The sequence below is a fragment of the Scleropages formosus genome, chromosome 23 (genome assembly GCF_900964775.1).
Source record: "Scleropages formosus chromosome 23, fSclFor1.1, whole genome shotgun sequence".
Classification (NCBI taxonomy): Eukaryota; Metazoa; Chordata; class Actinopteri; order Osteoglossiformes; family Osteoglossidae; genus Scleropages; species Scleropages formosus.
Window position 1 is genome coordinate 9,440,891 of NC_041828.1, and position 16,455 is coordinate 9,457,345.

The 16,455-nt window shown below is 43.2% G+C and overlaps 1 protein-coding gene across 2 annotated transcripts in view; it reads right to left on the minus strand.

Moving 5' to 3' along the window:
• nup153 (nucleoporin 153) overlaps positions 1-14,173 on the minus strand; it is a 17,461-nt gene extending 3,288 nt beyond the window's left edge. Inside the window, exons 1-18 of one of the 2 annotated variants that reach the window (XM_018750471.1) lie at positions 14,050-14,173; positions 9,740-9,953; positions 9,028-9,420; positions 7,927-8,066; positions 7,494-7,622; positions 6,755-6,871; positions 6,116-6,160; positions 5,957-6,010; positions 4,482-4,628; positions 3,825-3,877; positions 2,790-2,916; positions 2,437-2,577; positions 2,062-2,163; positions 1,683-1,767; positions 1,491-1,604; positions 714-1,364; positions 248-442; positions 1-145 (exon numbers count right to left, since the gene is read on the minus strand). The exon at positions 1-145 is cut by the window's left edge and continues 728 nt beyond it. In XM_018750471.1, coding sequence (XP_018605987.1) covers positions 1-145; positions 248-442; positions 714-1,364; positions 1,491-1,604; positions 1,683-1,767; positions 2,062-2,163; positions 2,437-2,577; positions 2,790-2,916; positions 3,825-3,877; positions 4,482-4,628; positions 5,957-6,010; positions 6,116-6,160; positions 6,755-6,871; positions 7,494-7,622; positions 7,927-8,066; positions 9,028-9,420; positions 9,740-9,953; positions 14,050-14,127 — 2,930 coding nt within the window. In that variant the 5' untranslated portion in view covers positions 14,128-14,173. The remainder of the gene's footprint in view (positions 146-247; positions 443-713; positions 1,365-1,490; positions 1,605-1,682; positions 1,768-2,061; positions 2,164-2,436; positions 2,578-2,789; positions 2,917-3,824; positions 3,878-4,481; positions 4,629-5,956; positions 6,011-6,115; positions 6,161-6,754; positions 6,872-7,493; positions 7,623-7,926; positions 8,067-9,027; positions 9,421-9,739; positions 9,954-14,049) is intronic. The other variant, XM_018750472.1, reaches the window with a different exon arrangement.
• Between the last annotated feature and the right edge of the window lie 2,282 nt (positions 14,174-16,455).

Here is a 16,455-nt window from a genome sequence, read left to right on the forward strand (position 1 = left end):
GCTGCTGAGCCTGAGGAGGTAGTGTCTGTAGAGGAGGTTCCAAATTTAAAGTTTCCCAAGCCGCTAGGCGCAGTAGAGTTTGTACTAGAGGAGGACTGGATACCAAATGTGAATGGGGAGGAAAAGGACGAGGAAGATGCAAATACTGAAAAAGAGGAGGGACATTAAGTTCACCATATATACTGATAAACAGGCAGGTTTAAAGCTGTGTGACTGGACAAGGATGGGTCCAATGTGGGTCCTGTACCTTTAGGAGGTGCACTGGTTCCAGGCTTGTTGCCCTGACAGGCTATGCACTGCAGGTCATCTGCCTTATTCTGCAAAGAGCAAGCCTGACACTCCCAACTGCCCTCAGGTGGCTTGAATTTGTCCCCGAAACCAAGGAGAGCTCCTGCAGGTGGGAGTGAGGTGCTGGTGGTTGAGGAAGGAGGCATGGGTGCTCCTGAAGGAGGAGAGGAAGAGGTGTTGTAGTGAGTGCTACTGTAACCATGCCTATAACAGGACATTTCCTCTAGTTAAACACAGTGAAATGTTAAGAACCATTGATGTCATGTCCACAGTTAGAACAAAATTTATACAGGATATGAAGTGGGGAAAATTATTAAAAGTTTTGCTATAAATTCTCAAAGAGAAACAGTTTAATACTGACACTAAAGAGGAGAAGCAAACATGACACACTGCTGTTCACAACGAAAGAGTAGCTGCAAGCTTACCTGGCTTTGGGTTCTGACATGCCACACACTTTGTGTCCTGGGCTTTGTTCTCCACCAGGCATATGCCACACTCCCATGCACCCTCGGGCTTTTTGAACTTCTCAAAGCCCAGGAACCCTGACGAAAGCGAGGTGGTGGTGGAGGATGAAGTGATGGAGGAGGTAATTGGGGCAGTGACTGTGGTGCTGCTACTAGAGGAGGTGGGTGCAGTCGAAGTCTCAGAGAAAGCAGGCAGGGTTAGACCCGGCTTCACTCCAGTCCCAGGCTTGGCCGTCTCACAGGCCACACATCTGACCACGTCGGGTTTGTTCTGCACCAGGCACGTGTCACATTCCCAGGTTCCAACTGGCAGGGCAAACAAAGATCCAAAGCTGGCTGAGGGAATTGCCCCCACCTGAGAGGTCAGAACAGTGGGCTGGCTGTCTGGTTTTGCAGAGATAGATGAAGATAAGTCTGTGCTGGGCCGCAGTGCACTGCAGGCTACACACTTGCTATCTGACGGTCCATTTTGCTCCAAGCAGGTGGTGCAATTCCATGACTCTAGAGAGGGTTTGATCCCAAATTCAGTGCTAAATGTGGAGGAGATTGGAGGCTGGAGAGAAGAATCAGGACAGAGGGTGCTCCCAGGCATTGGAGAAGAAGAGGAGAACCCTAAGGAGAGAAAAAAAAGTGTTAAAATGACTCCTCGGAGCAAGACTTGATATACCACAAAGTTTAGGCTGTTGGAGGGTACAAGCAGAAGTTCTCCCCACCAAAAGATCTTGACCAGAATCTTACCAGGTGCCTTAAGGATGTCCAGCACACTACCTTGCTTTAGGACCTTGGCAGGTTTAAAGGGACCTTCAAAGTTATCAGTAGCCTTGTTGCCTGCAGTGCCACTGATGGACTTCACTGTGGAGACAACATAAAAATTATATCACAACAACACTGCAAGAACAATTGGGACCTCTGAAAAAGCTCTGGGTTTACCTGGGGTCACTACTGGGTTGTCTGCCTTTCCATTGAAGTTTGAGGGAGCAGCTTTTGGAACGGGCACACTGAAGGTAAAGCCAGACTGTGGGGAAAATGCAGAGGTATATGAAGTACGTAACGGCTGAACACAGCCTGGGGGGGGCACACTTTCCATGGAAAAGTAAAATAATTCACGCAAACAAACATTCATATATTATTTTTCTTCCCCAGAGCAATAAAAAAGGGGACAATTAAATGAAACCCTTATCCCCTCCCAGGAAGTAAACAAACAACCAAGCAGAGCCAAAGTGGACACATTTTCTTCTGTAGACTAATGTGGAAAGTACAGCACTGGGTCAGAAGTCCCTGTGGACATGACAAGACATCTGTCCCTTACTGCAGAAGGGGAGAGTGATGGTGGGCTGGTTGCTGTGGCCTTGACGATGGGAGAAGAGAAGGTGAATGGCACACATGGAGGACTGGAGGCAGCAGGTTGGGCCTACAGACACAACAAACATTAAAACTTGAAAAGACTGCAACCCAAACATGTTGCACAAAACTAAGGTAAAAATGCTTGGACTGAGTGTGGCATTTAGATAACATTGGTTGGAGCTGGCCAACTCCAATCCAACTGAACTGTAACTTGTAAGATATCTAATTTATATAATTTCAGCTTAATAAAATGGAGCTGATGGAGAAAAGGGCTTGAAAAGGGTGAAACCTGGAGCTACACAGAGTTAAGAAATCACAGCGCAGCTTTCACTGGGCCTACCTTGCTGGTGAGGGGCATGGAGGGAGCAGTGACTGCAGGCGTTGCTCCTGAGGCAGGGGGTGGGGAGGAGAAGCTGAAAGTGGGTAGGGTGAATGTGCTGATGGGGAGAGAGATTGCTGGCAGCTCTGGTGCCTCTACAATCTGAGTTGAGGAGAGGGAAGGCAGTTATTGCAAAGGAAATTAGGGAAAAGAACTGGTTATCAATAAAGCAAAGAACAAAAATAAATCACAAAAACAAGCTGCAGAATGTCAAGTCATATTTTGACAAGAAAAAAACATTTAATGAGCCAAGGTAAATCAGCACAACTGAACATGAGTGTGACTGACTAGTACCTGATAACAGGTGAACCCACCTGATCTTCAGGCTGCTTGGATGATGGCCGTGTACTCCTTTCTCTCTTCATTTTGCCTCCTGCTGCTCCTGAGCCCACACTGTTGGCTGCAGGGGTGCTGGACAAGGGATATGCGAAGTGGCTTGTGCTGTTTGGGGGTCAGAAAGATGCAAAACTCAGGTCACTGGAGTTTGACACCCAAATAGCAATTTTATTTATCTGTGTTTTTATTCTAAAAAAAAAAAAAAAAAAAAAAAAAAAAACTCCACGTCCGTATCACAATGGCTCCTAAACTTACAAACATTTCAGGCCGAAAGTTTGTAATTCAAATTGATGGTAAGCTCAAACTCACTTTCACCACTGAGTCACAACACAAAGCTTACAAATTCACATATCCCTCGGCTGGTTTACTGGTTAGGAATAAGTACTTTCTAAGACTTAAATGTTTCAATGTAGTTCAAAGTTAAAATTACTAAAACAGCTGGGACAGCTAGTAGCGCAGTAGTTAAAGCCATTGCCTTTGAACCCAAAGGTCACAGGTTCAATCCCCACCACTAGCTGTAGTACTCCTGAGCAAAGTACGTACCGGGTACACTTACTTATTTAATGGGTAAATAATCGTAGGTAGACTAACATTGAAAGTCACTATGGAATAAAGTGTCAGCTAAATGAATAAAAGTAAATTTAAAAAAAAAAAAAAAACCTGGTCTCCAAAAACTCTTATTCACTAAAGATTGACTGATGCATCCCATAATCATTTTATCACCATAAACACTAGGCGTGAGCTTTAAACATTGTGTAACTGAACTAAGATGGCTCCACATTCTTGTTTGGTTGCATTTTACGAACCGCTACTAGCTCAGTGTCAACACAGATCATGTTCTCTCCGATACAGAGAAATCTGATAAATTTGGAAAACACTTGCATGTTTGGAAATTCATAATTTTGCAAGATGATGACCAAGTATATGCTGTTGGTTGACACTGATTTACAAACAGTACTTGAACTCCAGGTCAGCCAACAATGTTTTTGCCACAAGTATATGCCTACACTCACCTTCCTGGTGGTTCTTCAGAACTGTGGGCAGTCCGTGTGGATTGTCTAGCAGACTGCAAGAAGATGGGAGCGAGTATGAGCACACAAATCAGGACACACAAAGGGATATCTCTTGACAACAGCTATTATTCAGCCCTGAATTTCAGGGAGGATTTGCTCTGGTAGTCATTTCCTCCCCTCCTATCACATCATACTGTGTGCACAAGGAACTGCTTAAAGGACTCCTGATCATCTAACTTCTCTGGTACCTCTGGTACTGCAACTCTTTATATAGTTCAATGCAGTAAGCTATTCCAGTTAATTATTCTTACTGGTATGACATAGAAGTCTGCTCCCAGGGCAGGACTGTACTGCTATTTCTCAGTACAATGCTGAGTGGGAAGCGGAGAATCCTATATCATGCTCTGCTTCCTGAAATAGCTCATGTGAAAAACATGGTAATGGAAGCAAATCCTTACACCATCAGGGTGGATGGCTGTGGTGGAACAGTACTGGAACAATATATGCCAGCATTTAAAATTGAAGAAGTGACAAAACCTACTTGGAGTGTTTTGCATCTTGTGTGCATGCACATTGGTCTGCCAAACGACTCCAGCAACAAGCATGAAGTGGAGCGTATGAAATACCCACTATAGCTGAGTGTTAAAAGGGGCTCACTGTGTCTCTGGTGCTCCTCCTGTCCGCCACACGACCCACGCTGCCCGCAGGGGTGAGGGAGGGCCGGAAAGACATGGAACGATTCCCTGCCACAGAGGCCGCAGCTGGGACCAGCAGCTTCTGTGTGGGAGGAGGCGTGGGGTCTATCTGCACAACAGAGCAAACACACCTCTTTCAAAGACCCTGCTCAACTGTGGTACTTCCAGTTGTACCCCAAGCAGTTCTCCCTTTGATACAAGTACACATAAGCAAGCCTCACTTTTCATCATACACTGCTACATGGCTGAAGCAACTGGAGAAAAAGAGAGAGAGAAGGAGGAGGGAAAAAAAAAAAAAAAAAAAAAAAAAACAGCTGCTGCCTAGAGGCAGAGAATGTGGGCTGGAAAGGTATCTGTTGCACCAGCTAGGCTATGGCTGCAATGATGGCATCTTATGTTTATCACTAGTATTTGTTTCCTTAATGGATGTTGTTCCAGTCTGGTGCTGATATGATTACTACAGAGCAGAAAATTACTGCAATACTGTGAATAAAACACATGTCCCACTTACAAAACAAGGTTGTGTGAATTCCCAATGTCAGCTGACAAAACGAAGTGAATGGCGCAGTACACCTTGCTAAAAAATCCTAAAATTAAAATCTTGCACCTAAAATGAACCTGAAAGCATTTTTCCAGGTGTAAAAACACTCCACACTTGCTCAAACACTATTTTGGCCTACAGCCTGTAGATTTAAAATGTTTGCATCTACATGTTCTCATGTAAATTAAAAGGTACACAGAGAGCACTGTTAGCCCTTGACAAAATTTGCCTTCAGCATAGCTGTTCTCAGTCTTAATGATTCTCTGTATGCTTGTGTTCTGGGAACATTACAATTTTGGCAACCCAACCACATGTACAGTATGTCAAGATACAACAAAACTGGCCAGATATTATGAAATGCATCACAGAATGCCTTCTCATAAACTGTCCTGTAATTTCATCTGTTCCCATACATCTAGTTAGATAGGAACATGCTGAACAATCCCCATGTCAATACGTTTGTAGTTAGTAACGTTGTCACACTATTTTTTACCATGTCCTTTACCTTTGAGTACCACAGCCTTTTAATCAGAAGCGCTGGAATAGCCACATTAACGAGTAGGACAAGCCACAAAGAAGCTCTGATACGCAGTAATGTCATCAGATTCAGCATGGAGACTTGACGGACTAGCGAAGGTTTAGCTTTTCAATGGAGCATTGAGCAAGATTAGAGCTGCTGCAACAGCTGCAAACAGCTAAACGTTAATGCCTGAGAGGCAAGTGAATCTTACACTGTTTGTCATATACAGGGCAAGGGGACAGCTGCTTAACACCGTGACAACCATGAAGGCCCACATGTGGACCACACTCCACAATGACCCATCTGTTCTCCTAACTAAGGGTAAGGACAATAAAGGTTTCAAAACTACCCTGCCAACACTGAACAGGGCACATACCTTTTTCCTTTTAGACTGGAATGGTGAGGTGTCCAGCTCAGTTCTGTCCAGTGACTGTAGCAGAAAGGCACATAGAAACATGAGAACAAAAACCATAGAAGCACACAGCTCTGCAACCCTGAAAACAGTCAGTCTAAGTGAAATTGGCTGCCTACTTACTGTTGACAATGGCGAGTAAACTGTTGATGGGATTCTTTTAGCATCCTGTGAAGTAAAAGCAGCCAGTGTTGTGAAACTCACAACTATCCAGGTGTTGCCTTACGTCTAGAGAGGTTTGACAACCAACACTTTTGCTTTCAACTTCAGAGAATAGAACAGAACACCATATTATAATCTTAAAGGCCTAAAAACAGTGGCAAAGCAGCACAAATACTATGCACTAATAAGGGATTGGCAGCTTTGCCCTGAAGACAAAACTGCCTTGGTTGGTTTTACTTTAAAAGATCAAGAAATCCTAAACAACCCTAGTACTGGTCATGGGTGCAAACCAGCAAGGCTGCCTTGGTGGCAAACAACTCTCCTTGGGACCCAGGGAAACCTAATACAAACCATTAAAGGACCTAATGTGCCGCTCAGTATATGCAATGGCAATCAGCATCCGGAAGACAACACCCAATCATATTGAAAAATCTATCAAAATACTTCTGTGAGCACATGCTTTCAAGAAGGACTTCAGGTGATTTCTTCAAGCTGTCAATACATTCTGAGCCTTTTAAGGTTTTCATGCCCCATGGCAGATCAGTTAGACCAAAGGAAGCATCAGGAACTTGGCACTCTAGTCTGAGGCAGGACACTCACCGCCAGCGGGCTGGACATCCGCTCCAGTGAGAGCAGGATGCGGCGAGCTGTGGCACTGGTCACCCCGCATGCCTGTGCCCCTGCTGGCTTGGCCTTCACCTGTCTCCTCACAGGAGCCTGAGGGGTAAACAAGGACTCAGTAGTGGTCATGGTCTCTTGTCCAAGCAAAATGAATCGTTTGTAGCTGCAAAATGTGTTAAGGTGACCACAGGTCAGACACTACTTTTTGTAAGCTTGGGGGTATTCTGGCATGTGACCACCTTTGGCCAAAATGTGTTTGTACTGACAAAGACTTCAGCTGGTAGCTTAATGGATAGAGCTACTGTCTTTGGACCAAGAGGTTGTAGCTTTGAATCCCACCCCCAGCTGTAGTACCCTTGAACAAGGTAGTTACCCTAAATTGCTCCAGTAAATATTACCCAGCTATATAAAAGGGTAAATAATTATACATAGCTTATCATCATCAGTCGCATTGGACAAAAGCATCAGATAAATGAATAAATGCAAAGAGATCAGAAATCCGCTCGTTATAAACAAGAATTCAGCACCCATTACAAATGACTCGACAACAAGTTATAGCATACCTCCCAGTGTAAATCTGACTAGCCACATTTCTTTTTTTAAAAAAAAAAAAAAAAAAAAAAAAAAAAAAAAAAAAAAAAAAAAAATACAAAGAGCTACATGCATTATGGACATTGCCTGCCTCAAAGAAACAAAAACTGCCACAGTGACAACTCACCCGGTAGGGGGTTCCAGGGTGTGCACGGGCACTGGAACGGGCAGCAGCTGCACCCCCATAAGTGGTCTTGCCAGGGTAGAAGGGGGAATCACCTAGCTGGCTAGAATTCACCACAGAGTTGCTTAGAGACTGGAAAAGGCACAGAAAACACAGAAAAGGCAAGGTTATCTTACAGAACGAGCTGAAGGGAAATCTTAACCTCAGTGATTATTCTCATTCCTGAAAACTGTACTGTAGAGTGAGCTCCTCTGGATCCTTATACATAAAACACCCAATAGTGTAAATTTGCTTACATGCATATAAATTCCAAGGACTTGAGTTCCATTCTCTTTTGTGCTTTAAAAGCATAGTTTGTGTAGCAAAACATTAGCTCCGTGACATAACACACAGGACTCCAATTCTGAAGTAGCCTGAAAGTATGAGCATCACTCACAGCAGAGGACGTCCCAAACACGGACAGATTGAAGGAGGGTTTCTTGAGCGCAGCCTGGGATTGCTGAGGACCTGAGTGGGAGCGGTCATTTTCCGGGGACCACAGCAAAGGCAATGATGCAGGCTTTGAGGTTGTAACATCTGAGGAAGAGGGGTGCAAAATTCATCTTACCATTTATGTATACAAATGTGTGGAGTCAGCTTTGTGGAAAAAACATTGTTACATCCACGCAAATCATGCTTGGAAATGAATTTTAAAGTGACCATGAATGACCGCAATGTACTGGTAGAGAAAATTCATTATATAAAGTTCTCCAAATTAAACTAATTCATAATTGTTAATTGATAGGTTTTATGACCTTCTGTAGAGTTACTTTTATGCCAAAGGTATGTAAGAGGATTGAAGTTCTTGCTAATAAAAGATGCACCCTGTCAGTAATGTACAGAATATTTATCACAAAGCCAGAAATCACTGATTTCTGGTGGCAGAGTAACAACTGCACATAACCTGTTAAATATGCATTCCAGTTATCAATGATATTTGTAAACTCTTGGATGGCCATTTAATTTTTTAGGCATCACACTTGAACAAAAACCAAATCAGGGTGAATGGACTGATTTGAGGACGATATCTGAACACAACCCTGTAAATGTGCTTTTAAAAAACTGAAAAACACACATTCATAACCCTATGCAAACAGATAACTTCCACAAGACAACCACTATATCCAATATCTTCTTATGTACTACACACTAAAGTGAAATGAGCTATATAAGGTCTTATTTTTCAAGTTCAAGGTTTGTTCTCATAAGTACAAGTACCGTGTACAAGTACCATGAAATTCTTGAGTGCTTCTCTACAGACTATGGACCAAAAAAAAAAAGTACTGCACAAAAACAAAACATTGCCGATAACTAACAATAGGCAGCCAGAGTACTTAAAACTGAGAATACTTAGTGACAATGCACAAAAACCAATTTCATTATATGGTTTGTGCCTAACTGACACTTAATATTGCTAGAAGTGGCATAGCAATCATTACTGTCAAGCCAAAAACCTTCTTTCAGTTCCCCCAAGGACACCATTTGTCAACCCACCCACCTTTGTCCGAGGCACGGGACGAAAAGCCACTGGTAGTGGAGATGTTGTCGTCCTCATGCTGGGAGCTGGTGTCCTTGATCTCCTTCACCAAGGAGAAGTTGGCGGAGCCCCCATGGAAGTGGGCGGATGAGGTGGAGGGTTGGGTGAAGGAAGCCCCAGAAAAAGGGGCAGATGAGGTGGAGGGGTGGGTGAAGGGAGTCCCACTGAAAGCAGCAGAAGAGGTGGAGGGCTGGGTGAAGGGAACCCCAGGGAATGGGGTGGAGGATGTCGATGGCTGGGTGAAAGGGCTGCCAGGGGAACCATCCAGTGAGGGGAAGTGCAGGTGTGAGCGACTCAGGGGGGGTCTGGCCAGGATGTCCTGGAAGTTTAAAGCTGCCCTACTGGTGGAGGGCTCTGGAGAGAGAGGGGCAAACATGCCTAAGTTAGTGCTCTCCTGCCAAGCACTAGATACCAGCCTTTAAACAAGCTTTCAGTTTCATTGTGAAATAAGGGGGGTTACAGGATCTAAAACTTGTGGTGCATCCTAGACAACACTAGAAGGGTTCAGCCATAGCATGCAGTGGTAGGGGAGGATAACACATCTGAAGGTTCTGTGTAATCAACCTGATACCCTGCAGTCGCACCCTTAAATAAAACAGATTGCACGTTAAAAGCTATACAATGTATAGCTTTATGCTCAAAGAGTGACGCCTTCTATAAATTCCACACTCACCTGCATGACTTGTGCTTGGCTCTGGACTAGCCTGTCCATCTTCATGTGGCAGTGCCTCCTCATTGTTGTTGGCGAGAGGGGCCTGACTGTCTGGTTCAACCCCCAACACACTGCCATCTCTGTCCGCGGCCTCTCCGTTCCGGAAGTATCTCTGCAGCCAGGATGGAACGATGCTCTTCACTGTGTCTGTCATTCGACTGATCAAGCCTGGCTGCTGTTTGGGGAGAGCAAGGGAGAAAGACTAAGAAAATATTCACAAAATCTGCTAAGGAAAAAGTGGAACACTTGAGTCTCTCCACATATTGTTTCCATGTACCACTTATGTACCTTCTGCATTCAAACATCATCAGTGTCAAAATAAAGCAATATCAGTTACAGCATAAACAGCATTATTCCGACAAAAACCCAGCTATAACCCACAGCACAAATTTTCCTTCTGGTTATTTTGTTTCACCTGGTCAGTGGTCCTGAAAACAGATGCTTTCACATAAGTGCAATAGATTTCACTCCCTGTTACAGCCCTTTTGGAACAGATTTACCCAATTTAGCAAAATGCTTATAGTAGTAGTGAGCACAGAACAGCACAAGTTAATTGCCTCAATATTCTGGCTTAGAGCAATTTCCAAAAAAAAAAAAAAAAAAAAGAGAGAGAGAGACCAGCAAGCTCTTAAAACAGTAGCACAGATATGCAAACCGAAATTTCTGACAAATTAGTTAAAACTTAAGGTTTACATAGACATAATCTCTTAAAAGTTAATTAAAAGATTGTCCCTTTTACTTGTTTTTCCTCTGTATAAATTTTGTAGCATGTCAAATGCACTCACCCTTTGCTTTATAGAAAATCAGAAGTTGTTTAACATTAAAAGCTGTTTATACAGTTCTTGCTTAAAATGCCCTATTAATCCTTTATATAGCCCAAGAATGGCTTTCCCTTTACTTCCTGCATGAACAGAAGAATGGGGGATCCTTACTTACTCATGTACTTGTACATAAAGAGTATGGACTCGAGTGACTCAGTTCCTGATACCGGCAAAGTCCCAAACACACTGGGTGTGTGTCTTGCGTAGCAGCAAATGCCAGTGTGCATGATTTTTCAGACTGAACCCAAGTAAGTTGCGAGAAGCTCCGATGATGGCCTGTGCTGCAGGCCATGTGTCTGAGGGACACTACTGGCCTGATTAGCAATGAAAATAAACCCATGAAAAAAGAATGCAGAAACAGGCACTGGCCCCCTAAGCCAAGGAAAGTGTAGTCTCAATGGCTATAGGTGGGCTCATACTGAGCTGATGTCTTTTGGTGTAGTCAGAGTAACAATAATACACTCCCTCATCTATGTGCAGAGCCCTGTCCTTCAAGGCTTTCTATGGTTTAGTTTCTGCAAAAAAATACTTGTGCAATATAAAACAACTGCTCAGAGTTGTCTAGTTTCTCTAAAACAAAGAAGCAGTGTGCAAAAATGAAAGTGGGCAAATGGACAAAACATAAAATACCACTTCAAAAAAAAAAAAAAAAAAAAAAAAAAAAAAGGTGGAAATACCCAGTTGCATGACAAAAGCAATGACCTCACCTTTACATTAAATATCACTTTAGATAAATGCAGATACAACAGAACATTAACATCTTTATGAAGAACATAAGAAAAAACCATTCTAATCCTGGTTATGCTTGTAAGTGCTGCATTAGAGGACAAATCCTTACAAATGAAAGAATTTCAAATGAAAATGAGCCCAGGGAAAACTTAGGACAGGACTTACCTGGAGGGGTCCAAGAACCTATTGTGCAGTGCAGAAACTTTTCAACTGACACCATATCCCCTCAAACGTGACATAAATCACATTATCTGACCTTCAAGGCCTTAGGGTTTTCAAAGAAAAAGTGTACCTTAGGAATACTTAGGAGGGAAAGAAACTGAGATCTGTTACATGGTTACAGCAAACAGAGTATGCAAGGACAGACCTGTTTAAGTGGCAGATGAAAGCAGGGCTCTGCAGGTTTCAACTGGTACTACCTGTGGGTTTCAAGCACCCTGCTGGATACTCAACCAAAGCAGAACCCCCACCACAGCACACAAATGATCATGAAATTCTCAATGACGACTACAGACAGACTGCTCCCTACAAAAGGCCAAATCTGAACACTGCTGATTCAAGTCCTGCTCCAGTACCTAGTGCATTAAGATATTTACTTTGATTTGATAAATACCTTCTTGTATAAATATGTAATTGTACAATTCATCATCTGAATATTTTGGGGCAGGAGTTTGTGTAGTATTTATGGACATCACTTTGCAACTGAAAGACCAAGGTTTAAATCCCTCCATCTCTCCAGGACCCTTGAACAAGGTACTTACCTGTAATTGTGCCAGTAAAATGTCCCAGCTGAACAAAAGGGTAAATGGTAGTAGGTAGCACTGTAAGTTGCTTTGTAGAAAAGCATTAGATTAATAAATAAAAATAGCAAAAATTCTCTCCCTCTCCTGCCCTTCCATTGTTTCCAAAGAAGTGCATTTCTCCAGATTGCTTCAGCCTTGTAAGAGGACTCAATCAGTAGCATAATTCTGGTTCTGAATAAAATTGTACAGTTTATCATCAAAGGGGGGGGCATGGTGGCCCAGCTGGTTTGGCCAGTACCCACTATGTGGCAAATCTGGGGTTCAAGCCTCACTTGGGGTGCCTTGCAACTGACTGGCGTCCCATTCTGGGTGTGTCCCTTCCCCCTCCAGCCTTGTGCTGTGTTGCCAGGTTAGGCTCCAGCAACTGTAGACAGTTTATGATCATCTTTCATTTAACTGATGACTTTAAGGGTGACAAAATGTAAGTTTCATAATGATTTTATCATTTATACAGCAGGGTATTCTGACTGTATCAGTTCAGAGTAGGTACCTTGCTCAAGGGTACTACAGTAATACCCGGACACAAACCAGGGATGCGGATGGCAAGATGACAGCCCTAAAAGCCTACCCCACGTGCTGTGTGGTACTGTGTATCTATTAGGGTAAACTCTGTACAGTGGTAGTACAGCCATCAAACCGTGACCTGCACATCCACATTAAAACACCACTATGATTAAACCCTCGAGTCAACTGAGGAACATCGGGACCATCATAAGAAGTTGCTACGCAGGACTGAGATCTTTACACCTCAGCTTAAATCAAAAAAAAAAAAAAAAAAAAAAAAAAAAAAAAAAACCCTCAACAAAGCAGTACCCCCCCACAAAACGTTGAAATGATTGTTAAAGCAGTACGGGCAGAATCCACATGTTTTGAGCACGAGGAACGGCTGTAAACACTGAGTGACCGCAATTCACGTCTTTAACCAGTTACGACAGTATCGATCACTACTGATGGGAGGTTTAAACACACACATCCTGCACATGAGCTGAGACCCCTCAGCTATGTGATCAACAACGTTCACGTGGGCCATGTTAAGTACCACAGCTGCATTTGGCAGCCAGGCAGTTTAATCGCTCATCGATCTCTCTGATCATCGGTACTAACTGTTCGTACCGATCAGCTATTCGTCGTGTTTGTTCACTGCTTCCCCTCCAGCAGACTTGTGCGCTGCAGAAACACACCGATAAACATACAGCCCTAGTACATGTTTCCTGTTATTTTCCCACGTCGCACGCCTCCGCTTTACTAATACTAAAATACAGTTTTAAAGTTTGTTTTACAAACGTTTTATTACCGCTTTCCTCCAGACTCCGAGAGCTGAGGGTCCACCCCCCCGTGGGCCCGCGCTTTTCCGCCAGGGATCGCGCTCCGTCGAGCGTGGCCCGGAGCGGAGGAACCCCACCGCGCTCCATTCGCATTGTTCGCTAACACCAAGCTGACCGCCTCTTCTTTTAAATCGAAAATCGACCTCAACACAACATTTTTAAACAGCGGTACGGGGACACGGCCCTAGCCAACGCCGCTGCGAAGCGAACCGCCACGCGACCCGCCAGCGTGCTAGCCGTTAGCACATTAGCCTGTTAGCATGTCTGCTCCCAGCGCTGGCGTGGTCGGGCCGCCTCACGCTTGTCGGGGCTCGGAGCGGCGCCCGAACCAACAGATCACTTTGCTGTCTCGTTATGCCAAAAGTACATGTCACACAGCCGCCAAATTCAGGCGTCCGTTCCCCGCTGCAGCAATCCGGGTCACTGGCCCGCTAAGGCTCGGAGGCCGAGAACGACGGAGCGGGAGGACCAGGCCGCCGCACGGCTCGAGGAGGGAAAAAAACAAGACGGAAACAGAACGACAGACAAGACGAATGCGAATAAAGGAGAGGGCGACGCTTTAAATGCGTTTTGAAAACTTGCATTTGGGTTACCTGATTGCCTTTTGCGTATGGTTTGGAAGCGATGTGATACCTCCTGGTTCTAATTTTCCCTCCTCCCGCGGCCGCCATGGTTGGGTTTCTGATGGCCGTCCGCTTCCAGGCGCCGGATAGAGTGGCCCCGTGAAACAGTCGAACAGCCTCGGCCCGCCGATATACCGTCATACACCGCGAACGTGCGCGCTTCGACAACCACGTCCAGGTTCTTCTGGGAAATGGAGTCTCATGCAGGAAAGAGTGAGCGGAACAATGAAAGGGTAGAACTGTAGTGTAGAATGCGTATTTTACATCAGAAATGTGAACGTGTACTATTATGTCCAGTTTATTTACAATCGCAGACCCGTTTCCCAATGCCTGTTCAAGACAGTCTATTGGAAGCTATAAAGTAGATGGTTTGTTGCACTATTTGCCGAGATTACGACGTCGCTTAGGAGTCAAACGAATACGTAATTTTCTTTGTTGAGAAAATAATCTAATGTATTAAAGCAGCTGTAACTGAACTATTTGTGTTTGTTATAAATAATTTGGAACCGCTTTGGAGCGCTAGTGATCAAATTATGCTGAAGCACCATGATTTTTTTTTTTTTTTTTGCATTCTTCTGATTGAAATTATTCGTAAAATATGGGTAATTTAATAATTAAGCAAAAACTCTTTATTCGAAGACTAAAGAGGTTGTATCTTATTTCACACAGTAACGTGCACGTTGCCTGACAATCATGTGGCGGGTTGGTTCACTGTCGACATATTTTTCTTTCTGTACCCTTCCTATGATTTTATTTACGATCCTGTCCCCGTTTAAACTTTATTTCTGTCTTAATATATGTACAAGAAATGTGTTGTATATGAAGTGCTATTCTGTTTTAAACAGAGCCACCATTCTTAACTTTGGTTCCAGTAAAGAGTATACATACAGTCGTTTACATACAGTATTTCCTTTGCACCTTTACACAAACCCGACAAGAATTACAAAAGTGATACTTCTTGCCTTTAATTGACCCTTTGAAGTGATTCAAGACGTGTTTTCCTACTTCAAACTGTCATTACAACCCCATGTGCAATACTCACAAATCTAAATTTGTAGTTATCAGTGATGCAAAAAGAAAAACCAAGAGCCTTTACATTTTGAACGCTCTGTATTCCAAAAGACTGCATCCCTTAAATACAGACCGCTGAAATATCTTATAAATTACAATTCTGTACATTATAATATAGTAAACACTATATTCCAATAGGGCTTTATTTACAAGTCCTCAGCAAGGAGAGCAGCTTTTTCTCTTGTTTAAAGGTACTGGGTTTCTTTTTCACTTTACTTCTGATATATTACAGCAGACACCACTTTTATTGTGTTAGTAACACAGATCTTTTAAGTCAAAATAATTAATCTAAAAATATTAGTTTTAAGCAAAATGGAAAAAGTTCCAACATAATTCTGCATATAAAACACACACATCCTTCCCTACAGGCACACTTTACATAAATATCCCCCCCCCCGATTTACCGCCATTCCCAAAGGTATACCTTTGTACACACAAGTACCGTAAAGTCTCAAATGTCAACTTGAGTCACGCAGACAAAATTACCTTCTACTGCAGTATAACTGCTTGAGTACTCAAATGTTCTTGACAAATAATAGGGGTGCCTTGGGATGACAGAGGTCCACTGAGTTTGTACTCTGGTCAAAGCTTGGCTTTGGGGAAGTCATAACGTCTGCGGAACAGTCACCGCTTCTGCATTTCCACGACAGGGCTGTAAGGCAACAAAACCTCTAGACCTGAAATCCAGTCAGGTACTTCTCCCACAATCCCACTCTTTATATTTTCATTTTCATCCTGCTTTCAATGATCCAGGGGGACCAGGAGAGACTGTTCATTTTGGACCAAACTCTAGTGCACATGAGATGTCAGTACAGTGGGCTTTTTGCAATGTAAGCAAACCAGATCAATGCAGGATTTCAATATTGATGGTAGGTCAAATATTGTGATTTGGCCTTGGTCTAGGCTCTTGGAAAGAAATGTAATACAAAGTGTAGTTCACATACACTTTGACATCATTGGGACAATGGCCTGAAGATTATGAAAGATGAGGTCTTTGGTAGAATGTTTTAAATGTCTCAAACCAGCCCAGTTTGATATTAGTATGTTAACAATCATATGTTCTAAGTCAGAACTCTTCCTTCAAGAAGGGCAGTTCCTTCCTGAAAGAATACTGTATTTTCAACTGAATACATACAAACAGCTAACACAGTTGTGCTCAACCAAAAAGTTGGCATGGAAGCCAAAAATCAACCTATAAATTGACTTTCTTTTTGTCCTCAAATGAGCATGTCTTACAATTAAGAGAGAAAAGCAGTAAATCTGCATTCTTTTAAATATTACTAATACACCTTTATAAAATAATTA